At 37.0% G+C, this 26172-nt stretch overlaps 2 protein-coding genes across 2 annotated transcripts; one reads left to right on the top strand and one right to left on the bottom strand.

Annotated features, from left to right (window-relative positions):
* Positions 1 to 1720: 1720 nt before the first annotated feature.
* On the bottom strand, positions 1721 to 15020 carry LOC116165806 (protein unc-79 homolog). Its single transcript, XM_031480497.1, has 39 exons — positions 14437 to 15020; positions 14202 to 14321; positions 13989 to 14150; positions 13768 to 13938; positions 13448 to 13717; positions 13163 to 13395; positions 12895 to 13109; positions 12604 to 12839; positions 12415 to 12556; positions 12068 to 12368; positions 11851 to 12013; positions 11437 to 11801; positions 11233 to 11388; positions 10988 to 11105; positions 10764 to 10936; positions 10393 to 10541; positions 10010 to 10349; positions 9760 to 9961; positions 9480 to 9671; positions 9325 to 9432; positions 8615 to 9114; positions 8420 to 8561; positions 8064 to 8374; positions 7471 to 8017; positions 7325 to 7414; positions 6931 to 7257; positions 6701 to 6881; positions 4433 to 4573; positions 4231 to 4385; positions 4084 to 4178; positions 3785 to 4036; positions 3627 to 3737; positions 3458 to 3574; positions 3099 to 3263; positions 2876 to 3048; positions 2589 to 2832; positions 2403 to 2543; positions 2228 to 2350; positions 1721 to 1971 (listed from the first exon to the last, which is right to left on the bottom strand). The coding sequence occupies exons 1-39, from the start codon at positions 14537 to 14539 to the stop codon at positions 1777 to 1779; spliced, it is 7929 nt and encodes a 2642-aa protein (XP_031336357.1). The 5' UTR covers positions 14540 to 15020; the 3' UTR covers positions 1721 to 1776.
* A 6685-nt stretch (positions 15021 to 21705) lies between these two features.
* On the top strand, positions 21706 to 24530 carry LOC116166040 (solute carrier family 41 member 1-like). Its single transcript, XM_031480862.1, has 5 exons — positions 21706 to 22045; positions 22589 to 22913; positions 22958 to 23137; positions 23189 to 23480; positions 23536 to 24530. Exons 1-5 carry the CDS (start codon positions 21993 to 21995, stop codon positions 24243 to 24245), a joined length of 1560 nt encoding a protein of 519 aa, XP_031336722.1. The 5' UTR covers positions 21706 to 21992; the 3' UTR covers positions 24246 to 24530.
* The last annotated feature ends 1642 nt before the right edge of the window (positions 24531 to 26172 follow it).

Below are 26172 nucleotides of genomic sequence, written 5' to 3'. Positions count from 1 at the left end.
CTTCGGAAGTACTCGCCACCGCCAGTACCCATACTGGTAGTCAGGCAGCGAACCTGGACTTCCAGCCAAAAACACGTATTCAGTCGATTTTGAGCCTTCTAGCCAAATTCGACATATGGAGAAAGCCATACCGGATGGTGGCGGACGCTCTGAAGGACGTCAAGTCGCCTTTGGAGCGATTTGGGGTCAAGCCATCCTTTATCATGAATCATGTACCAATGGACAGACGGAGGACGGTGTCAGCCTCGCTGCAGGTAACCCCTTCTTGAACGCCAACGGACTAATGGGTAAGCGGTAAATTGGTTTCTAGTCTATAACTTTTGATTGAGAAGTCTGATCGAAAAAGTACGAATTGTTTTGGATTCTACGCACCAAAATTAATCAGAAAGAGGTTTTCCCGAGAAATTTTGGTGCAGTCGATTTTTGGTAAAAAAAAGGAAGGTTAAGTATTCAAATACTTTGCAAAGTATTCGAATACTAAATATTTGTGAAAGTATTTGAGTTAAAAATACAAATACTGCTTCCATAAAAGTATTTAATTACAAAGTATTTGAATACTTTAAAGGATTTGAATACTAAATTGTATTTACAAAATCGAATACTGCCCAGCTCTGGTTTAGACATTATTATTGCTGCTAAGAGATATTTATTACTGCTGCTTTTTAGGTATATCTTATATTATCCGTTAATAATTTATTCAAAGCGAACACAAACCCCCACTAGAGATATGTTTTCCAGATGTAAGGGCAAAAGGGATATCATCTGGTACCCCGATGCCTAAGAGTTCATCGTTCCTGCAAAGGCAGTACCAAATTAAGGCTCGAGATCTTTTGAAACGATATTTGAGTACCTACCACTTTTTGAGGGGAATGATAAAGGAGCTTTTACAGATTTTCTACGGAAGCGTAGAATAATTTAGAGATCTAACAGTAAATTCACATCCCCTCATGGGATACCCCTTGTCATGGTGGTGGAGCTCAGTAGTTACTATTTTCAGCCGCGAAGTATCCTAGGCGGATAACTGCTAAAGTTCATGGCTCATCATGGCATCCAAAGGTTTATTACGAATGAATTTTGATCAAGAGTGTGCCAAGCGTGCATACACCCACCCATCAATTCTTCAGAGCTACATGCCTGAGTAGCATAAAGCATTATCCACTGCTTCAGTTGAAACAGAGTAGAGAATTTGCTTAGGTTGTTCAGTTCTCTGGAGTTATTGCCACCAGTGCGTTTGGATCCATCCTGGCGAAAATCGATGAACCCACCTCGAATGCGATATATAGTTCCTCTCTATTGGATTGCAAATTGGGGCCGTGCAAACAACCATCATTTGAGCTTGTAGTTATATGTAGATACCATGTATAAATTCATGTATAACAACGAGCCCTTTATACTGTATAAGGTTTTGGAAGCCCTCAAGGTCTTTACATCCGGCACTAGCGTGTACCTAGACGTAGGGTGTATAAACGGAACGGAGTGTGCGTATAACTATAGCTAAAATGAGCTCATTGAATAAACCTTTTTGTGTGGGTCAATTTTTAAAAATCTATTCGTATACCTATTAGATTTTTTCTCATATAAAGGACTTGACACAGAAAAGGCCTGAAAAGACCCGAACAATGCTCAAATACTTCCACATAATGACCAAGTTAATCCCCTATTTATTAACTGTGTAAATGTATAGGCTGGTAGGATGAAAAGGCAATAGAAATACATCGCATTTTTGGAAAATAAATTTACTTTTCACTACGTAAATAAACAAAAAATCAGTACGTGCTACAATGAGTAGAATTGTGTTGCTGTTGAGGATTGAAGTTCTATTTGTCCCATTTTGAATTGTAACCTTTGCAGCCATCTCAATAGTATCGGATTGTTTAAATGAAATTTTGATTTACTTGGCAGCACTTCAAAATATGCGTTTGGTGGAAAATTTCTGCAATTTTGTAGGCGAACTTGTAAATGTCCAGGCAACTGCAATTATTTATGATCGTTATGTAATAGCAGGTATGGGCTATCATTCTTAAACATGAAATAAATAATTTGGTAGCAATCAAGGGAACCAAAACCATCCGATTTTATTGATGATCCCACGATGTAGGCAACTTACCTACGTGATTTTCGTTTCTTCAAACATTTATCTGCATTTTTAAATATAGATACCTTTTTGGTTCAAGATATAGTGGTAGACAAAACTAATAGGACACTGAAGGCATCTAGCGTAACTTACTTGTAAATGGTTTGAGCTAAGAACTGGTGTCCATAATGGTAGTAATTTCCCAACTAAAGTTGAATGACATTCTAGTAATGCCTCTAACATACTTAAGAAATGCAGACTTACAATTTCACTGAGCTACAAAGCGATGATTACGATAGAAATGTCGCAACATCTTGTTATTGCTCACCATTTTTGATTGTTGCACCAGTTGCAAAATGTATGGCGTGACTTTTCCCCAAAAATCGAATAGAATGTTCATTATAATGTTGTAGGTTTCGCTAATCGGCAAAAGGTTATTTAATCCTTGTTCTAAGTATACCGTCCATAACTTAAAATGTAAGATAAGAATGAAGAAAGTTTAAAAACTACATACTTGGCATAAAATAAAAACATGAAACAATGAGGACATATGAAGCACCGAGGCTTTGGGTTGTTCTGCAAACCCGGCCATTATGACTTGTATGTGATCAGCAATCTGACACGAAGCTTCTTGGGGTATCGGTTGGCATAAGTGTTGACTAGCACCTATCCCATGCAAAGAGCTATGTGTTAAAGAACCTAACAGTAACCAAGATAGCAGACGGATGTGACCAATACATTCGATAAATTCGCGAGACCTAAAATAACGTAACAACAATTTGTAGTAATGTGAAAACGTACGTTTGCTGGGTGGACGACGCATTATACAACCAGGGAAAGTACTTGGTTACGGCTCGGTTGTCTCTTCCATTACCTTTCGTAATTTCTAACGCCAAATATTGAGCAATTGCGCCTTTTATAATACCTCCTAATGTATCTTCATTTAAACCAACATTGATACCCTTGCAGTAACTCTGAAAAACAGCACGAATTATTTTACCAACGGTTTAGGAAGGTAACCTACCTTCATTTTTGCTAATGTATGGAAATCCGTTAAAAACTCTACGACATCTCCCAAATGAATCCGCATACACTCTCCAATATTCGTATTGAATACAGGCCCAGTTTCGTGATAAAGCGGCAAGGAATTTTGAAGGACTACGTTAATTGGTATGGATCCACCTGCATCCTAAAGATATAAACCAAAATCTGAATGAAGTGAAGTGATACTCAGTAGGTACCCTCGTGTTTTAGAAGTATTTTTCTCCAGGAGTTTTCCAAAAAAGAAATTTAAAAAAATGATATTGCATACGTGTTGTAAGGAACGAAAAGGGATTTGAGGTCGAAATATATAGGTACCAAGGTAATAGGTAATGTGCTTACCTGTAGAATCAAGTTGATTAATATTAGTAGATTAGAATCTGGAATTGAAACTTTAAATTTTAGAGCTTGTACTAATTCATAAACAACCATGCGACTAAGTATCAATTTATCGCGTTCCTGTAATAAAATGATTACGGATCCCTAAGTCAGTCAAATTTACACGATTTACCTTGGTGAAAATTCTGTTGCAGAGGTAGCACAAGTCGACCAAATAATTATATTGTATAATGTGCAACTCAATGGCGCAGCTTAGAACCTTGGAAAATGGTTCAAGGAGGCCCTTAAAACCTTCAATTAAATTACGCCTTTACAATACAAGACTTTTACCTTAAACTGGGCTATCGATGGTAGTTTTAAAACAGACACCATAATCTTCAAAAGCGGTTTTATGTCCTCCAAGTTACTTAGAAAAAATAAAATTCGCCTATACAAATTTTCAAGTTGCATCAGTACTGAACTCCACAGCGTGACGGTTGAGCTTAAACTTGCTTCTAATGGCAAGCAATCGAAATAACATGCGATGTTTTCTAAAATGATCGGCAAGGTGTCTACTGGAAGAACTTTTTTGGAATTAAGTGCCTTAAATACTGTGATTAATCGGCGGGGCTTAGATTTCTTTAATTTACCTCTAACAAAAATTGTAACGGTGCTATTGGGTTTAGTTCATTGAAATCTGTTAAAGCCTGCGTTAAGCTTTTGAAAAATTGTATCCGAGCAGTTTCTAAAAAAGTTTGATTGCAGTATGGTTCATGTGGAAAAGGAAAAGTTCATACCGTTCCCTTGTGTTTGAAACATTTGAGTAAAAATTCCATTTGGCGCAAGTTGATGCAAAACACAACGTAAAAATTGATGGGCAACACTGACGGCTCCTCCTGGCAAGTGTATATTACTTTCATTTTGCCATGGGTACATAGCATTTGTAGTTACTCTAGTTAATAAAATTAACGCCCTATCAAACAGCTTGATAACACTTACTTTGCCACAATGTTTAATATTTCAGGCAACATTGGCGCTGCAAGCGATGGTTCTCTGTGGATGAATGTTCCTAATGTTACTATGCATAGTCCAATCTCTTCATCGCTGTACTCTTCTTTAACCATTCCACATTCAGAACATCTGGAATATTTGGTATGTGTCTATATTCAACAATTTATTACAAATAATATGCAATATCAATCGCGTATTAGTATACCTATATGCTAGGAAGTATAGTAGGTACCTATAGGCAGGGACACGGGTCGGACCGAAAACCGGACCGGAACCGGCATTTTTTTCAGGAACGAAAACCGAACCAAAACAGTTATTCCTTCAGAAATAGAAACTTATTGAGAACCGTAACCCTTCTTTTCGGTTTTTTTACGGTTCTTAACAGGTTATTGGAAGTTGAAGGACGCGCCGGCAAACACGTCCTGAAAATCGATAAAATATTACTCTATGATTGCCATCGGTGGATTATAAGTTTTTAATAAGGTGTCGAAATTGAAGGCAGTACGGGTGGCGGTGGCGATAATTTAGCCGCTACTGTAAATGTAAAGAATAAAAGGAGCAATGAGGTTTTAGAAAATAAAAATAAAAAACGCCATGCATAACTTTTTTACATAAGTTTTCGTGTATTTTTTCTGTTTTTTTATTAATAAATTAAGTTTAAATACATATTTCCCTCTTCCTCCTTTATTCCCCTTGTCGTTGTAAATTAGCTACGTCACGTTTTGGTATCCATGACTTTTTATTTCTTTTTCACACCTATTAATTAACAAATTACGTTGTTGTATTGAATTTTTTTAATGCCATGCTTTTTAAAAGACTAGAACCGAAAAGAACTGGATGATGGACCGAAAAAATGCGCGAAACCGAACCGTTATTTTTAGCTTCCTAGGTGGCTATTGCGATCACCGTTTTTTGGACATGATAAAGTTTCATCAAATGTCGACATTTTAGATCATTTTTATCATTTTTAAAGAATAACATTTTTTCCGTCTGTATGTACGTTCGTACGTTGCAATTTTTCGAGGTAACCGCTTGACGGATTTTGTTTAAATTTTGGATATGTATATTAGGCATACTGAAACAAAAAATAATGAGCCGGATTTAAAAAAAAAAATGTAGAGCACCGCAACGGCATCGAACTTTTTTTTCAAATAGCAACCTAAAATTTTTATTAAGTTATTCGAAAGACCTTATTTTTCTACAACTTACAAAAATTGTGCCAGGTTTTATTACAAAAAAACTGAGAACAAAAATGTCAAAGTTGAAAAACTAAAAAAATTACTATGATTTCGTTAAAATTTTGCGAGAGTACCTACATTAGGCATTACAAATGATGTAAAATTGACAACTTTTTTTTTCAAATAACAAGGCAATACTTTTATTAAATTATTCGAAAGACTTTCTTTTTTGTGCACAACAAAATTATGCTACGTGTCGTTAGAAAAAAGCGGAGAAAAAATTTCAAAGTTAAAAAACTGTCTAACGGCTTAGCGCGCGTTTATTATTTAGAATGAGCGATTGCAGAAGTTCAGTCTTTGCATTTTTGTTTTGTTTTAACGCAAAGGACTTACGATAAAATATCAATACGTATGTTAAAATATCAGTGTGCATGTGCATATACTCCAGTTTTTATAATGCTTAATTACTTGTAAAGAAAACTGGCCCATCTATAACATCTGCACCAGGCCGCTGACAAGAAAGAAGGTCATTGACAACATAATGAGGGTGTCGTACCCTCGTAAAACGGATAAGTTGTAAAATGCCATTCGTATTCTTACCTGCCGATTGAATTGAATAAGGAGCTTTGAGTTTACTGACTTGATAATAAATGAATTATTGGTAATAAGTATTAGTAGTAAACACAAACAAAAGTAAAAAAAAAAGGGTGCGAAGACGTTAAATGGTGAGGAGCGCTTTTTGGTCTGAGCTGAACTAGGAAGCTTTTCTGTCAAGAATTTGGCACATTTTTTTCTAGTACCGAAACCGGATGGGAACCGTCATAAATATTTCCGCTTAAATATAAACAGCCGGAACCGATATTTCATTTCGGTCCGGGTCCTTGGATATAGGTACACGAAGCGCGAAAATATTGAGTATGGCGCAATTTAATGACCATTTCCAAACTTAGAAAACAATCACGGCTCAGGCACCAGAGGCTGGGTCAAAGGACAGAAAACTACTTTTCTTTCTGTAAATTTTAAGGTTGACCCAAGCCTAGATCCAAGACCAAGGTTGTAACACTACGAACCCTACTACCTTTCAGTGATACATTCATCCCCAGATCGAAACGAATTCGGTTTGTAATCACATCTTTCCAACCTAGGTGACATCTGAGGACTGAACCAAGATCCAAGCTTTCTAGGGTCCCCTAGAGAATGAATTCCCACCGTAAAGGTCTCGGCTTTTCTGGTCTTCTGTTTTTGATTCATAAATTCCCCTTAAAAATCACATATACAGGTATAACCATCGTTAAAAGAAAAGCTTACTTTTGTTATCTAAATTTGCGTCTTTATAATACGTATCTTGACCGTTTTGGTTAGGAGGACTTTCTAAAGCAACTTGTTTAATTAATCTCCTAGGACTGTGAGTTTGAGTAGGCTTTTCTTGTTCCGAATCTTTCTGTATATTAAATTCGTAACTTTTTCTGTTATCTATTTTTGTTGATGTCGCACTAATTCCTAGCGCCTGCTGTACTTTATCAATTAACTGCGAAATTTCTCTATTATGCTGCCCGATGGGCAATAAGCGTTCTTGCCGTGGAATTTCCAATTGCGATTCTATGCTTGGTGAGAAAACAGAATCCCTCGGCGATTCTGAAAGGTGTACAAGTTAAGCAAGTATGCGCGATCTGCAAACGAAGGTAGGGGTAATTAATATTACCCAATATAATTAAATCCATTTTTGAAAGTGGAGAATCTGGTGATCTAGAATTTATATCCTCATAAATAACTTGTGGTGAACTTTTTATAACTTAAAAAAACATGCTTTATGAGGTTTGTTGATAAACTTTAAATTGATGCGAATACCTGGCGATCTATTTGCTCCAATAGGTAATAATCTTTCTAACGACGGTGCTGGTAAAATTGCATTTTTGTAACAGTCGTCACAGTCTGATATTGCACTGTCCATGGTTTTCTGGTATTTTGTTGTTGTTGTTGGTTTACTAATATGCTGCGTTTCAATCGACGTTGATGTGACTTGCTTATGAGAATCAGTTGTAACAGTTTTCGCCATACTCATTTGAAGGTTTGGAACGCCAGTAACGACAGCTAATGTACTTTGTAAGCTACTAGTCCCTAATGATGTAATTTTAGAACAATTTTTTGAGTTATCGGACGAAAACCATTTTTGATGCAACATTAATGACTTTTCGTCTAAATCCCAGTGTTTACCGTCGGGATGCTTCAGTGAATCGTCTTCGCTTCCGATAAACCAAGTTGGTCGTTTGTCAGAAGAGCCTTTGATGGTATGTCCGTTAAATTCGTAATTATCTTGAACCTTAGTTGTAACGTTCAGTTTTGTAAGTTTTTGCAAAGTGTATATAGTCTCATCGGGAGTTTCTTCAAATGAATCCTACAACAGTATAACCCAGAGTTTTGATATTGGGAGATGTTCTAACCTGACCGCTGCCCTGTAATGTGCTGTCTGAAACATCACTTTCTGGAATCGCAAGGAGTTCTGATTCCGAATCATCGACGTCATAATCGCCAGACCTTCGAGTCTTTTTTTCAGGTTGTTGTATAATTTCCTCCCAATGGGTTTCCATACTTGTGGTTGAGGATGGTTTCGCGTAAATAACTTGCATTTTTCCCCCTTTTGAGTTCAAGGATATGTGTCCCGATTGCCCATCAAGGGAATACATTGGAGAAAGTGGGGGCGTCATTAATCGCTCATGCTCATTGTCAATACCTAACGACGGTTGACTTACATCTGAAAGACAACATATAGAAAGACATTCACGCTAAAGCGCATTACCTCTTGATCGTGACGGTGGAGCTCCCATTATGACGGTGGCAGGAATTCGTCGACAGTGGTGGTACTGAGAGTCTAAAGTATTTAATACTATTCGAATTAACGCATTCAGTTGTACACAATGTGGCTGCTGGCTATATTGATACTGTAAGGAATTGTCTCTGTTATTGCGTATAATATTTAGGAAACATTTCGTACCTTATACAACAAAACTACCAATGACATTAGCCAATTTCTTCGACAGTGCGGTTCTAACGCCCATAAACTGTAAGTCGGTTGCTGGTAATCAATATTATTGGCCAAATAATGAGGAGATGGGGCGTATTGTAGAACTATTAATGAATTGGAAAGCAATAGTCGGCCCATGACATGATTTTGGTCTAAAAGTTGAGGTAGATTTGACAAGTAAGCACTAAATGCAGGCGAAGTTCTTAGTCTTTGCGGAGGTACGTAGATGCCTCGTTCGTTTTGTCGACAGCCCAGTAGTAAGAATAAATGCCTTAATACTATAGCTTGAGATTTTGCAATTCCTTTTTCGTCTGATGGGTACGCTTGATCAGATCGTGATAAAAATTGCATCAGTAAAAAGATAAGCAAATGCATAGTCTCTTTATCTGCCTCTTCAAAATCTATAACTCGGTGTAAGAATCCAATTAAATTTTGATCGTCGACCACATTAAACGAATGAACATGTCCATCTGGAAAACAATTGGTAACATTACAGCGTAACAGCTATTCCTGATCCATGCAGTATTAACTACATACGTAAAACAGTAGATAGAACGGAATGCGCACTGTGGGTCTCTTTAAAAGCGAAGAACTTCGTCTAGTGAAGTGTTTTTAATAAGAAACATGAGAAACTTACATTCATGCGTCCACTACAGCAAGACACTATATCTAGTTTCTACCTGGGATGCTGTTACTAGTGCCTAGAAACTGACCGAGTCCAAATCGCGAACTTTTCCGTTTAAGAATTGGGGCGGAGTATTGCCGACTGTAAATTTTTTCTTTTGATTCTGAAATACATCGTTCGTAATCTATTTAACCATAAGCAAAAATGAACCTTTTATTTCGTGTCTTGGAACAATGGAAGCTGGTGCGGACATTGTTCTTTTGTAAGGCCACTTTGTACCGAAGCTTGCGCTAAGTGTCTTATTAGAACTTGCGCCGCTACCCTCAGATTGTGATAGTGCTTCCTGAGCTCTGTGCAGCTTTCTTATAAAAAATTCACTATTCATGTCAGAATTGCGCAAATCTGTAAAATCACTTTTGTCATTGCTAATACCTACCCAATCGTACCTAGTGTGCGATAGATAGAGACACCTGAAACAGAAAGTCAATACCTCTCAGGTAAGAAATATCACCAGTTTTTTCCAGGTTTATTTGTGCTTCCAGGAAAAGAGTATCAAATCTGTTAAGGAAAAACTCCCAGTTAAGTATCCTTCTTTCACATAAAGAGTTGTGTAACTGATATAATGATTGGAGAACCATAGGACGATCAACGATCACACTGTCGAACTGTGTTTCCAAACACATCAAAAGACTCTAAACGGAGTGTAATATAATTAGGTAAATCGAAACCATTTAACGTACCTTAATTGCACCATCATGTATGGTCCCTAAATAAAGCGCGGCTCTTTGTGCTACATATACGTTGGAGTCATCCATGCTGGATATCAAATAGCAAAATGCATTTGTTAAAGCTGCTTGCAACGCTGGTACGTTCCGAAGAGGTGTCGAATCCATAAAACATGCTATGATTGTCACACGGTCGACCGCTGTAAAACGAATTTTCCAGTCAGTATTGTGGAATTCCTCTTGAACAACCCTCCAAAAAACATCAGAACCGGCGGGTAATGTTATACAGTGCAAAAGAAGCGGAACGGCCTCTTGACAAATGTGGGAGTGCTCGGAATTGCACAAATTCCATAAGCTAAAATTAACGTATCAAGATATTCGACTGCGGCAAATCATACTTCTTTATAAGCAAATTTTCTTGGCACCAAATAAAGAAGCCTCTCTGTTCCTTCGAAGCCTTCGTGCAAGTATCGCCATGTAAGCACAAAATTTTCAGACATTGCAGCATGTAGTATAGGATATCTGGTTTTTGTACTTTTGGAATTTCCTATAAAAGTGAGCAATATTATAAAACAACGCTAATGAGGAATATGGTAATACTACGGCATTGGCCGCTCGTGCTCAGACAAATCGGGTGTATGGATTTGGTTGTGCAATAAAAAACGCAGGCATAATCGATTGGATGAGTAAGTACCTAACTCTGACAGCTGCATGCATAAGCTATATTCTTTAACTCTAATTGGTAATACAAGATAAAGTGGATGGATACCATTAATAATTCGTAGATAAATTGTAATTGCTCTGGTAAATCAGTAACCACAAACTTAAACTTTCCCAATGATGTTTGCCAGAAATTCTCTAGATTGTCATCAGGTCCAACCTCAACGGTCTGTTCCATATCATTTTGAGTTTGGTTTTTAGCTACATCTGGAGTATTTGGTACTGTAATAAATGATATAGTGGCCAGGTTTGACAATTAAATACGATACTTACAGGCATCCGTGTCGGAAAGTGTAATTGCTCTGGCAACTGCAGATACAACTTTTTCCGTTGGAATAATCGCAGTTAAATCTAGTTGCTCCGATACAGTTTCAACTGTGGCGGTCATGATCTGTAAAAACATTCATATTTTTATATTACCAATCAATTAACAGTTAAATAATGTGCATGCTAATTATAAGTACACAAGCCAAATAGTGCGGCCTAATTTCTGGATCAGTAATATCTACGTTTCGTACAGAACACACGTGTGGCATATGTACTAGAACTCCTCCAACCGAATGTACTTCCGGTAGTGGAATGCTCATTGTCATTTCAGACTTTGTCTCCTTTTTATCATTTTCTGGAGGGCTTTTTCTACTATTGCGATCTTCACCATTATCTTCCAATGGGGGCTGCAAATAATTTAATTTTACTCATAATTTTATTACCGCAACACTTACATCCGGTGGATACGCTGGATATTGTGGCGATAAGTATATGACTAACTGCAAGCAGAGCTGGTGCCACATAATACTAGATTCACAGTAACCACACTCGGATTTAGTAGTACAAACGTGACTTCCAATCCACGTTGTTGTAACCATACATTTCAACAATTTACAAACGTCCTTGCAAAGGTTGTAGTTTAAACCGGTATGCTTTTCTATTCCTTGCAATTCCATTTGTTTCAATAAAATGTCCAGCATAATTATACAACAAAACAAATTATGCTCCGCATCACTTTCAAACTCAGTATGTTGGGATAATCGGCCTTCGTCATCCGAGAGGGATGTATTTCCCGAATCACAATCCTCCACTACAGGCGCTAAAAATGTTAGGTATCTCTCTTTGCCGAGACGATGTTGAATTCTCACATATTGAACTACATCTTGGATCATCAGTTGTTTCCGACTTATGAAATTTTACGGGTTTATCATCTTCGGTCAATTGCACGCCGTTTTTCATAACATTAACTCCATTTCCAAAAATTGAAAACAACAAATGTAAAGGAATAATTAACTCCAACATGGTCAGTGTCTAGAATTAATAAACAATTAACGTTCTTAGAAGGGTTTTGATTTATTTAGTTACTTGAAGCCAATGCAAGGCTTGTTCTTGAACTTTAGCAGTGGTTTTTTCAAATCGAACGGCGAGAAAATGGTACATTTCGTAGGCATTGAAACCCAACGGGCTCATATCTACATCTAAAATCTTGCTTAAAATAATTTTTAATTCGGCCAGCTCTTTCTCTGGGACATCATTTACGATGGCTTCCATCCAATGGGGCATAATGTAGTCCCATATTTCTTGAGTAATTACTTCGTATGGTATCAGGCAGAATAGACGATTTAGACCATCTTTTAAGTGCGATGTGCGTGATGCTAAGGTGTCCCTAAACCTTTCATAAGAAACATTAGTCACGTAGATGTAGTACATACCAATGTCCTCCAACCCTAGCATACTCTGGCGGATGTGGTAAAAGGCACGATATAAACAGCTTATAATGAGATTTGCTTAAATCCTTTAACCAGCCGCACACGTTTTCGGTTTTTAATTTTTCTAATGTACTTTCTTCTTGACCTGAAACGCTTAAAGCTCGTTACGGGTTTAATGATTCCGGAACATACCATCGTATGTATATGCCGTTATATGGAACCAATGAAATAACATTGCCAATATTCTCCCCATAACATCAATCGGTGTACTTTCGGTTGGCGTGCATCTTCCCACTAGGAGCCATACTCCATATCGGCCCAAAAGTTGGCGTTCCTCTATCGAAATGTTATCAACTGCTGGTACAATAGTTTTTACTTCGGAATTTTCCTTCGTTTCGTGTGTTGGTATTTTTGATTCTTTTAGTAGACTGTAAAAGGATAAATAAATTTATCATGCAGCCTCGAACTAATGTTTGAGGGTACCTTATTATTGCCTCAATCATATAAGTTTGCATCTGTTTATCCATGCTCCATGTAGGAGGTATACTTTTATGAACTATGTGGTCGCCCCCTCTTTTGTTATTGTGCCTGTTGTTGTGGCATTGCAGACAATAACGTATGGGGCGGTTTCCATTGTAACTAGCGCATTCTGATGAAAAACACATTGAAACTGCCGATCTGTCCGTCGATCGACAATTCTAAAAATTTATAATGATTATAAGGCACCTTTGAGATTATTTCCTCGTTCAACCTTATTTTCGCACACCATAGAAACCTGCTGCATAGGATGTAAAATATCGAAGAACGATTGATTCGGATGTTCCCTGTGAATTTCGTTTGCACATTCTATACATAAGTACAATGGTGGCGGTTTGTCACTTGCAAATGTTATTGAAATGCAGTGATTGTAGCATACTTTTGCGGCCTCAGCGTTTCCCGCGTTTGGACACATCTCCCGTTGACAAACAAAAGGTGCAGAGTCACCTTCAAAAAATATCGCAATATTTATTTACTACGAAAATCACAGAATTATTACCTCCCAATTTACAAATAAGTCCCTTGCGATCGAAAAGGTTTGCATTAAAAGCGGGCCAGTAATAAAATAATAATTTTGCGGCGGATGATCTTGCAGTACTTGTTCCATATGCAATAACGCTTAAAATATCCTTAAGAATAGATTGCTTTAGAGTCATTAAACATTCAAGTAGTTGGCAATGATGAGCTGGATTAGAAGAGTACTGAAATATCATCATAATTACAGCAGAAACAGATTGGGAAACTTCGTGTTCTCTATCACTATTTCGAGCTAGAAGTGGACCGAGATTTAAGCGTGTTGATAACTGTTTCTATACATACTTATGGTAAAAGGTAAGATGTAGAAACATAATGAATTAACTATGTCTTGGTGAAGACTGCTGGGTAAAACTGCTATAGTGGAAGCCGTGAGGTAAGGTAGGTTGTCGATGAAATCATGCTCCAAAAATGGCAGAAGGCACCCAAGACATTGTAGAACAGCTTCTCCAAAAGCTATAAAAATACGAACTTAATTGGGAAACTAATTTCCTCACCTTCATTACCATGGAGACCATACTGCATAAGTGGAGCGACTTCAATTAAAGGAATCAAAGAGTTGTATAGACCTTTGTAATCTAAACTTGGGTAGAGTCCCATACGTACGGAATCCATCTTCGGATTCTTCAGGAGTTCAAGAGGAGAGTTAGGAACGTCTCTAAGAACAGCTAAAATGTGCATTAGTGTTGTTTTTGCCTAACGTGTACAAATCCACTTACTAAGAAGAGTTTGCGAGAAGTATTTGATAGTGTTGGCTATATCCACCCCCGATGGGGGTGGCATAATTCCGTGCATAAGACGAAGGTGGTAGTCGTAGAGGCTGCGAATTTTGACTGTAACTAAGAATAATATGAATTTATACAGTAGATTTGAAGTAGTATCAGTAATAGAAGCACAATATTTATCTAAGAGTAACATCAGGGTGATGTGATAGATAGAGAAAGAATTGCTTACATGCAGCAGAACGGGTACCCATGTTGACAATGCAGTCACAATAATCAAACGCAAGGGAAACACTGAGGTCACATTGTTTAAAACGTGCGGGAATCTTCAACATAGGGGCGGCTTCCTCATCCCATTAGAAATCAATAGTGGTAGAAAATAAAGGACAACTGAAGGATTCTACAAGAACAGAGGGACACAGACACGTGCCAGGCCCCAGCATCTGAGCCGCTTTCCGCATAACAGATCGATATAACACCCTTTGAACACTCGCGAATTCAAATCATCTACTTACACATCAAAACTATTATCACTTACATCGCAACGTTAAATGAGAACGCAAATTTAATAGACCTGTTGCTGCGTACATGAAGTGTTTGATGTTCTGTACGATATCTGGATGCTACATGTTCGCGAATCTTCCACTCGATATTACGCACTTCTGTTCTTTAAGTTCACGTCCAATTATTATCACATTTTCTAGTAAGTCACCACGTACTCCCCTTGGCACAAACAGATTCACATGTATGTTGTTATTTCAGTTAATGAACATGTTTAAAGTGGATAAATTTGTAAGTATTCCAGAAGACATTTTCTGAATCGTAGGTACACAATGCGCGCACTCTCCAAATCCAATATTGCTCCGAAGTGTACCTATGCGTTGCACTCTCTCACTTCCTAACGCGGATGCTGTTGGTCATCTGTGCTTTCTAAATCAATAATGAGCAAAACGTTCTACTAATAGAAGAGACGAAAATGGTGGAAGGTATAATCTATATTCATATTCATACTAAATTCTACTAATTATTTTGACTAGATCCACCTCATGAGGAAACTGTTGACGAGTTGCGCAAAAGGCTGAACGAAATGAAAAGAATGATGGCAGAACGGCGTATGACCAGAACGGAATTCGAAGGAAATACTATGGGCGAATCGAGAAATTCCGCATCAGGTGTGATTGATGGTAATTTTTTAAGTTGGGTGTTTGGTGTCGCGTTATTGGTTATCGTTACTGTTAGTGTCTATGCATTTTACAACTTATACCACGCAATTTTGAAAAAGTTTCCCACTCATCATACCGAGTTATGAATATCAATTTTACTCTGTTGTAAAACAATTTTATACTTTTTCAATAAATCTCATATTTATTGCAGTGCGGTTTCTGTTAAGTATGTCTGCAGCTTCAACTACGGTACATGCAGGTATTTTCAACATCTTTCATTCTGTGCCTACATGTTTAGTAAGTACCTATGTGTAATTTAGAAATGTTATTTCTCCAAATTTCAAACCAAACTCTGCTTCTGTCCGAACATTGGCAGGTTTTACGTTACCATCATTGGGAGAATATAAAATACTTTTGCATGCAAGAACAAGACAATTAAGTGCAAGAAGAATGGAAGATGAGGGTGAAACACCACCCTTCTACAGTGAAATTGCATCTGATACATCAAGAGTACGACGAAGACTCATCTTCTGAACAAACCGAGTTTTTTAAGGCACCTATGGAGTGATTTAAACTATATAAAGTGTTAATAGCCGAGTAGGTATATGTACATGTCATTATAGTTCCATCACTATTGACTATAGTTATTCTAATTAAAATTCAAGTGAATAACACAATACTACCTATACCTGATTTTGATCGCAATAGCCCATTCAGACACCTAATGAATCTGAAGAATATAGATATAAAATATAGACCAAATCGGATTTCTGTTCAGGAGACCTGTTTCGAAATTTCGCCATTTCGATTGTTCCGGAAATATATAAAATTAAAGAAAGAAAGTGTCAACTTTGTCTATTATAGTGGTACAGTACAATTCCCTCATGCATCCTTTTCAATGGATCATAGCAAGGCTTTAGAGAATTTAGACAAATTAAATAGCATGAATTTGACGAATACGTATAAGCTACGTAGTACCATTGTATTTATAAACTAAATACAAATACAATGGTAGTACCTACTGTAAATTGTTATCTATTGGTACATATAATATGTTTATAGTATTTTCATTGAGAACGTGTTATTTACCATTAAACATTGCAATGGAAGGGTGTGCGCCTGTGCGGTAAATTCGCCCCGGAAGACTCGCCCCGGTAAATTCGCCCCCGAAAGTTCGCCCCCGGAATATTCGCCCCAAGTAAATTCGCCCCCAGAATATTCGCCCCAAGTAAATTCGCCCTCGTAGCATTCGCCTCATAACATTTATTAATCCTCGGAAGTAATAGGTTGGTTTAAATTAATTAAATAAATAATTGCAAAAATTACTATATTTGGAATTCAATATGGCGAGACTGACAACTCGAAATTGTTCATATTCAATCGTCTATTCGTATCTCAACGGTTCAACGCCAACCGTATGTTTACAATACATTTTACAACAAATTGCGTTTACAAAGGAGTCTAATTACTCAGCCATTTATGGATGTATTGAAATATTTTTGGCATCAATGTACAAACTAAGAATGATTTTTCTTTAGACTTACATTTGAAAATTGGTCCAGATTTGATGTAAATTTGTGTTGAAAAACACCAACATTGATTAAGTTTGCTGAAGTATCAAATCATAATTAAAATAATCTAAAAAAATTTAACTCGAAACATCCCATTTCTTTAAAATATAAAAAAAAGTTTGCTTATATATTTATTAGTTAAGTAGCAATTAGTCTGCTACGGTACCTACTCTTGTACTCGTTCCAAATTCAGCCCGTCGGATCAGCCTTAAATTTGAGAATTTTGGTAAACAATGTGCAAATGCCATAAAAGTTTTAAAATGTCCAAAGTATCCACTTGAGATCAAAAAATCTTGAACGTTGACCATTTACCAAAAATTTAGACCTTAAAAAGACAATGAATTTAGTATATACTTTGTGTCCTACTATTATGTATAAAAATGACAATACAGACACGTTTTTATTACTGCCAAAAGAGTTCCTTTTTTGCTGTTGTCAATTTGATTTTCAGATTTTTGTATTACGAAAGGTGAAACATTGTGTTTGATATACAATAAAATAAAGTCTTCGTCTATTAGGATTGTAATATTTAAAATCTTAGAAAATCGTGCACAAAATTCGTTTTTTTAAGTAAATCTAACTACCTAATTAAAAAATAATACAAAACTTACCAGCACCACGTGAAACCGATCTTCTTCAATACTCAAAACTATTTCTTCACACGGGTTTATACCAAACTCAAAATCCGTGTTCAAGCCAAGTATTGATCCGAAAGTTAAAAAAACACCGTAGAATCGTTAACCAAAAATCAAAGTTCGTATTCGCGCCAAAATATAACAAGTAGGAATATAAAAAGTTTCAAAACAAATACACCATCAATGACCAAACGAGCCATCAAACGTTCTGTTAGGAAGAAATTAAGAAGCTAACAACTCAGTCAATCAAAAATGTCCTTTAAATTAGATTATATATTACCTTCATTTGTAATACAAGAGTTAAGGTGGATTTTCCATATGTCATGTCTGAAATAATAGAAGTCATTAAATCATTGTGAATATAGGATTTATTTCCTTTGGATGTCAAATTCTTTGCAATGCACCCTTACTTTATTCATCCTTATTTTAATTAGCTATTCATATTTTAGTTACCAGGTATTTGAGTGCTATTATTCTACCCCCTTTATGTAGACAGTTATTACAAAAAAAATTAAAATCAAACAAAATTCATTGTATGAACTGCTGGCCCTGTTACCTCCGAGGATTAATAAATCTTATGGGGCGAATCCTACGGGAGCGAAATGGCCGGGGGCGAATCTTCCAGGAGCGAATTTGTCTGGAGCGAACTTGCCGGGGGCGAATTTTCTGGGACGAATCTTTCTGAGGCGGATCTTACGGAGGCGAATAGTCCGGGGGCGAATTTTCTTGGGGGCGAATTTTCCGGGGCGAATTTTCTGGACGAATCTTACGGAGGCGAATATAGTCCGGGGGCGAATTTACTTGGGGGCGAGTTTTCTTGGAGGCGAATATTCCGGGGGCGAACTTACCGAGGCGAATTTTCGGGGGCGAATCATCCTACAATCAATGGAAAGTTATGTAGGTACATGTTATCAATGCAATTTAGACTTTAGACCAATTTTTCTTCGGAAAAACAAAGTGGTGGTGCTTAGCACTACACGCGCAACAAACGACACATTCTTTTCTTACCATCCCTGCTTCGACTTGTACGGCAGAAAGATCTTTTTCTGCACTTCGCAGGCTGAAGACCTATTTGCGTTCGAATTTAAGGCAAGATACTCAATCATGTAGCCGTTCTCCATGTACATCGGGATTATACTGCGGCGTTGGATTTAAAACCCCTGATGAAGGAGTGGATTTCGCGATCTGCGCAACGTGCTTCTACTTTTTCGATGGCAATGTAATGAGATGTGCAATATATTGTTTATTCTATTTTCTCTTTTCATCCCCCGTTTACTCCTCCTAATCCAATTAATAAAAACATTGAATTTCAAAATCGTTTCTTCTGGGCGTAGAGCACCACACGTCAAAATAAAGAAGTGCCGGCCCTGTTGAACAGTAACAATGGCTCGATACATTGCTCTATTTATCGACCGTCTTTCTTGGATGTCGCGTACGAAGTCCTCATATGTGGGCCGCGCTCCTTCGCGCACCCCTTGGTATAATAAAGCTGCCTTAGCGAGCCGTAATAAAACGTGATGTTTTCATGTTTCACGAAGTTCCGCTTACATATATAATTTGGAGAACTCGTACGGGAACCAAAATGTCCACATTTTATTATCAAACGTTAGTTTGTTTGATATATGTTTACAAATTGCAAATTAATAAGAGATGACACAGGGCCGTAGCCAGAGGGGGGGCAAACCACTTTACCCGCTCTTGAAAATTGCTTAATATGGTACAATGTAGCATGCTCATAAATTATCTGCCAGTCCACTACACCGAAATTAACTAACGTTGGCACACGTGTTCTTAGACGTAAGATGAAAAGCTAAAAAGCTTTTGAAAATGTGCTTATTATTTTTATTTATTAAATCAATTAAACGTTATGCTACCAAATTATGTGAATTGCAAGAACAAAACCACTACTCCGGAGGTATTTCCAGCGCAAACTACTCGCGTAGGCAGATGGAGGCTGCTTTTAAAGTCGACACGAAACACATCGTGCAATCGAGTTTGGTCTTTTTCCCAAGAAAATTGGTGCATAAATAAGGATTTAGATCCATATTGGGCAATAAAGTGAGTATAGTGATGAATTGATGATAGTTCCACATCTGAAACCCATAATAATAATATAATATATAATAATATAACGGAAAACCAAAAGTCGCTGAGAGTTCTTCTTCCCAAGAAAATCGGTACATAAATAAAGATTTTGACATTTTTTGCCCAAAAATCTGTTGGTCACAAAATACACATGGACCACTTCTTGGGCATTAAGCAATTGAGTTCCCCAAGAAAATTGATGCATAAATTACGATTTTGACATCCTTTGGGTAAAAATATTTTGTTTACCAAAAATATACATGTCATCGAGCAATCGAGATCCTTTTCCAACAAAATTGGTGCATAAGAAACAATTTTGACCGTTTTATAAGACGTGATGAATGCCAAAGTTAATTTATGATAGTTGCACACGTGAAGCCCATAAGCTTTCATATAACGGAAATTCGAAGTCGATATCAGGTCTAGGGACTGAGGTATAGCACGGAACGACAGAGAGACGGACGGAAATATGAAGTCATAAGCGCTCCACTTTCGAGGGTCGCGCTAAGAACTAACGAATCTGGCTACGACCCTGGAGGACAAATTCTTGAAAGAACTAAAAAAGCGTTATCTTCCTCACACTCCACCTCCACTGGATTAAAAAATGGCGAAGATTCACAACAACAAAAATGTTCCAGTTGCGCGCACGGTTCATCTTGTACATAGGAGCTGGAAAAACAGCACCTCCATCCTCTTGGAGGAGTGTTTGTTTTATGCTTACTAAACGTCTAATTTAATTGAGGAATATCACAAAAAAATCGAGAAAGCGAAACCATGTATTTCAAAAGAACATGTGGGTACCATTACGACATACCTATTTAACATGCGATGTCACAGATCCATTTGTGATCAAAAATGAATTTTGCTTTCACCAGTCCGTTTTCTAGAAAGACGAGGGGCGCTCTATCATGGCAAACGTGTGTTAAAATAGATTATAAGTGATCCGGAAATATGGCACCATTACGCCGTTTGAAGCATGTTAAACTAGGTCAAATTTTGTGATCGGCCTTTACTTGCAGTTTGAACAGGTAATTAGCAAGGAGCACGTGCTGTAAATAAACGTCATCGACCCGAATAGAAGCGTCAATGTTACTTATTAAGTTCCTTTCCGGCCGTTTTTACACAAAATTGCAGAAGGCCAACTTTGATAATGAAATTTGGAATGTCAGGTGAACCGTCCGGATACTCTCGTTTAAGAATTGGTTATTAGAAAACTACATTTGTTCGTCCCGAATTCATGGACCATTTCACACGTCTACACGACGATACGAGGGCGTAATAGCATAATAACTATAATAACGTGTGGCTATTGCTGGACAATTGCGCAGAAAGTAGTTTGGAGTAAGACAGCATCGCGGAATGTTTTAAGAATTTTGAGTATGTGAAAGGTTTTGGCAAACATTTTCACCCTACCATCACTAAGTTTTCTACCGTGTTTTGTGGTTGCTTTAATTTAATGTGGCTCAAAAATGGATATTAATACAGAAATAATGTTAATCGGGATCTTTAAAACAAGAAAAGTTTGTAGATGACATCGATGCGGTGAGTTTTTGTTAATTTAATAATAAAATTGTTTTTTACATTTACCAGTATTTATTTCCGTTTCGTTCATTTTTAATAGCAAAGGAAATTTGCAATTATTTATAATTATTGTCAAAGGAAACATATATCTTCATGTAGTTGTCGAATTTGTTGCCGCCAAAATTACGAAGTCTTTCAATTTTGGATGCGCGCTCGTGCATTCCGCGCATTGGTGTTTATGGGTAACGCCGCGACGCTTTCTAAATTTATAACCTCGACGACGATCAATATGCCAGTTATGCACATGATGTAGCCGACATCATATATCAGGCTGTGGAAGCCTACCCAATTCTATAATAATATGTTACTATGAGATAATAACATATAATATTTAGGTAATTTCTTTATTGTTAATTATGCGTTCAGTCATTTATACTGGCAATTTGCAATGCTTATATAATTGTGTAGTTGAAAATGTTTTTTTGCATTTCAGTTGAACAATTAATTTGCAGATTTGGTTTGGCTAACATATGGTTAACAACATTATATAATCAAGTTGTTGCTCCACGTATTTGATAGCAAACGCAATTAAATTACCCTATGCCCACTCAACTAATTTAAGGCATTCTTAATAGGGAAAGCGATATACTTGTACGGTTTTGTTCGGACAGTTTAAGTAATTTTTCTTACTACAGAAACGTTACGTTAAGTACCTACTATATCACTCGCATCTATAGCATAGTGTATACCCATATCTAAAATTAACACTTTAATGCAGAGGTATACTGATGAATTTTTTATCCATCCAGAATTATGTGGTACTATTTTGTTAGCATTAAATATAATTACACAGCAGATACAAAAAGGTCAGTAACAGATTTCATTTTCACGTTTGCTTCCTGAAATAGATACTCTTGTACATGTACAACCCCATCGCCTTGGCTTTGCATCAATCAATTACAATACCTATTCGAACAATAAAGCAATGTCCAAGAGGGTTTATATGTGCGTTTTCTGTATGAGATCAGTGTTACAAAGTTGTTAAAGTTATTGTTCTGATTATTAGATAATTGGTTAATTAGTTGCACTGATTTAGTCTATGTCGTATATATTCCCCAATACTAGATTCATTGTAGATAATTTAGAACCAATTTTCCTTTCATTTCTACTAAAAAACAGCTCATATTCACAGCTTTAGAAAAAACACATTGACAATCGTTTTAAAAAATTGCGTAATTTTTAGACTACTTACCTAGTAAAGCTTCCAACACTGACATAACAGCATATGTCTGGACCTATTTATCTATAGTAGGATATGTGTATAATCGTTATCAGAAATTACCAAAAAAGTACCACGAACACGTTTGATAAAATGATGTCAACTGTTACTAACGCATATTTTCCTTCAGTAAAAAGAGCTATGGACTTCGAGTCATGGATAGCCTCAATTATATCCAACAATGTGCAAAGTCATCCGAAACCCCAAGTCCTTCAAGTGCCTTAGATGCCAGCCCAATAGACGTGGAATTAACGTTAATAAATTCGACTTCAACTGGTAATGATAATGAGGGTGGCCGGCTTCCGGACATTATCGTGGAAACTAAAATATACGGCAACGAGAGCGACGTGCAGATACAAGAAACGTACTTTTCCATCGCAATTCAGGTGTTCATACCATTTCTCATAGCTGGATTTGGAATGGTGTTCGCGGGGCTTGTGTTGGATAGAATACAGGTAAGATGCATGTATCAATCGTATGGTTTAATATCTTTTTGCAGCACTGGCCGGTGTTTGAGGAGATAACCGAATTAGTCATTTTAATTCCTGCACTCTTGGGGCTCAAAGGAAACTTAGAAATGACCCTGGCATCTAGACTGTCTACTCAAGCAAATTTGGGGCACATGGATACTCCAAAACAACAATGGAGTATGATAGTAGGAAATTTAACTCTTATTCAGGTTTGGTGTGGTATAATTGCTAGATTGATTTATTAGTTTTCTCCGTTTCAGTGTCAAGCCATAGTAGTTGGATTTTTAGGATCCCTAGTTGCAGTTGTAATGGGTGGAATAAAAAGTAACGACGTTGAATTAGACCATGCCTACCTTCTCTGTGCTAGTAGCTTAGTCACCGTTTCATTAGCAAGTTTTGTCTTGGGTTTAATAACGGCAGGTGCTATTATTTTATCTCGATTTTGCCATATTAATCCAGACAACGTTGCAACTCCTATAGCGGCAAGTTTAGGTGACATAACATCTCTTGCTCTCCTGTCGTGGGTATCGACGGCATTGTATGAGTCAATAGGTACGCAGATATACCTACGCTAAAGTAGTTGCTTTAATTTCTGTTGTCTATCAAGGTACTCAAGATTGGTTAGCGCCGTTTATAATAGCCGGTTATACTTTAGCAATTCCCATGTGGGTGTGGATAGCAAAACATAACGTTAATACAAGAGAGGTTTTGTACCATGGATGGACTCCGGTAATGGGTGCCATGCTGATCAGTTCGATGGGCGGTCTCATTTTGGATTTCATGGTTTCCCGGTTTGAAGGTATAGCCGTGTTTCAACCTGTTATAAACGGGGTTGGCGGAAACTTAGTTGCGGTTCAAGCCAGTCGCATATCTACTGCCTTACATAAACAAGCGCAGCTTGGGATACTTACTTCAGACACAAAAGCAGACGAAGATACCGTTATTTTCATATCACCGGTAACTGGGTTTTGTGGAAAAGGTACGCACGCCCGTACCACGCGAGTTTTAATGGCTATGGTTTTACCAGGACATATTATTTTTATATACACTATAGTTTACATGAAAGGTGGCGATACCACTCTCAGTACACTTTTTGTGTTAGTTTACTTGTGTGCAGCAGTTATGCAAGTGGCCACATTGTTATATGTTGCGTACATAATGATTCACTGGATGTGGAAGCGTAAAATCGATCCCGACAATTCGGCCATTCCTTATCTTACATCAATGGGAGATCTTTTAGGTATTTCCCTTCTGGCGATAGCTTTTCAGTTCCTTTATTTAGTAGCAGACCACGAATCTCAACTAGGAGATCAATAAGTGCGTGTATATGACATTATTAGTTATTACATTGCTTGTATTACATTTTTATTCCATCTATATTTTGAATGATGTATTTAACAAGCAATTTTAAATTGACAATAGATCGTTGTTTGTTACGCCTTGCCTAATTTGAATCAGTGTGGCGTAGCTAGGTAACACCAATTCAGTTGACACTATCGCTAGTGTGTTGTAATCTTCGGTCATGTTTGATCGAAGGTTGTAATTTAATATCCAAAATATACACTGTTACATTATCTTTTGAAAATATATTTCTTTTTGTCACATATGCTTTTATTTCCCCATTGAAAATGTTACTAAAAGATGCCAGAAATAGTTCTTTTCTTATAGGCAACAGCAATTGGAGAGTTGGTGCGGTAGATAAGCAGTGATAGTCATGCCTAATTTCAGTTATCATGTGACAATAGAGTAGCAACACAATAGTAGGTACATGATGTTCCACAGGGTTTGATCTTGGGACCCATACAATTTGTAGTTTATGTAATTGACCTTCGAAACAGCACATCGCGCACTTTGCACCACGATATAATCTGTCAAAAGAATATGAAGATCAAATACATAGATACCCAGAATAGGGCTGCGCGATAATAGAAATTCGCTATAGATTATCGATAATAAAAATTAATCAATAATATTGATTATTGATACTGCCGGTTATATTTTATTATCTGTACTGTATTCATAGCGGCACATGGAAGATACAAAATTGCAAAGGAAATTAGGAAACAGTGCTGTGCATTTTGTGAGATGTTTTCGAGAACTAACACAAAACTGATTTTTTTTTCAAAATAGTTAGGTATACTCAATTCGCCCATCTAATCGGAATTGTAACCCTAAAGAATTCCAAAACCAGAACCAGAATGTGATATCAAACGATGTAAATTCACATCCGGTAAAACCGGAAGTGAAACAATATTTTCTTTCGATAGATCATAAAAAACTATGTTGATGTGCCAGTTTTCTTAAATTACCAGTGAGAGCTGAATATACTTTTAGGTAAGTGTCTGCGTGAAACAGCCTGTATATTATTGGTCGGTAAGTACCTTATCTAATAATTTATTTGTCGTTTGTACATACACATTTATAAGCTCGTAATTGGCGTAATTGATGTTTATTACTACAAGTAGGAAAGCCACGTGTGATTGTCTCCAGATGATTTTTTTGCGCATAAGCTTCGATACACAGAACATGAATAGGTACCTACCTACTGCCACTAAAAGCGTAAGCAAGCTACTTTTTTTAATGCATATACCTCTGCATAATGTCATAATATATGCCGTTAAAGTTTCTTTGAAATCTAAATTATCAAGGGGACTTCGCTTACCCTACGCAACATAATTACAAAAAAAGCAGCTTCAAAGGTCCAGCTCAAACTTTTGATGGACGGATGGAATTGGCGCAAGTATAGATAAAAAGTAATTAGTAATTAACACCCAATTAACAAATGTATAGATTATGATGTATCATATCATATCGCGGATCTAGTCTGGTATAGTTTTCTATACACGGTGTCCATTTTTCTAGTGCCACTATGGAGATCTAGAAAGTTGGTTAAATTGGGGTAAAGTTGCGAATTTCTGTGGTTTCTGGTCACACGTGGTGTTCAGTATCATAGTTTCCCTAAAAATACAATTTTTATTGTTTTAGGAAGAGTGCTATTGGAAAAACAAAACGTTCTTTTAATGGGAACAAAAGGTTGACAGTTTGATCCATCCGTCTGTGTTTAGAAAATTCGATTTTCATCGCCAAACAGAATTGAACCCAATTCGTTTGCAAGAAAATTACAATTCAAATTTAAAAAAAAATAATACTTTCGCAATAAAATTAGGACAAACGTAAATGACACTACTAGAAATAAGTCAACCTTTTGTTCACAACAAAAGAACATTTTGTTTTTGCAAAGCAC

Source organism: Photinus pyralis, unplaced genomic scaffold (assembly GCF_008802855.1).
Source record: "Photinus pyralis isolate 1611_PpyrPB1 unplaced genomic scaffold, Ppyr1.3 Ppyr1.4_LG3a, whole genome shotgun sequence".
NCBI classification, from domain to species: Eukaryota; Metazoa; Arthropoda; class Insecta; order Coleoptera; family Lampyridae; genus Photinus; species Photinus pyralis.
The sequence above is the reverse complement of the archived record's forward strand: the minus strand, read 5'-3'. Positions and strand labels throughout refer to the sequence as shown.

Coding starts and splice junctions, on each gene's coding strand:
- LOC116165806 (XM_031480497.1), bottom strand. CDS start 14,539: ATGTTGAAGATTCCCGCACGTTTTAAACAATGTGACCTCAGTGTTTCC. Junction 9,433..9,479: donor TCCAAGACACGAAATAAAAG/GTTCATTTTTGC, acceptor GATGTATTTCAG/AATCAAAAGAAAAAATTTAC. Junction 7,258..7,324: donor AATGGATTTAATTATATTGG/GTAATATTAATT, acceptor TACACCTTTCAG/AATCGCCGAGGGATTCTGTT.
- LOC116166040 (XM_031480862.1), top strand. CDS start 21,993: ATGTGGTACTATTTTGTTAGCATTAAATATAATTACACAGCAGATACA. Junction 22,914..22,957: donor TTGTGTTGGATAGAATACAG/GTAAGATGCATG, acceptor ATCTTTTTGCAG/CACTGGCCGGTGTTTGAGGA. Junction 23,138..23,188: donor GAAATTTAACTCTTATTCAG/GTTTGGTGTGGT, acceptor TCTCCGTTTCAG/TGTCAAGCCATAGTAGTTGG.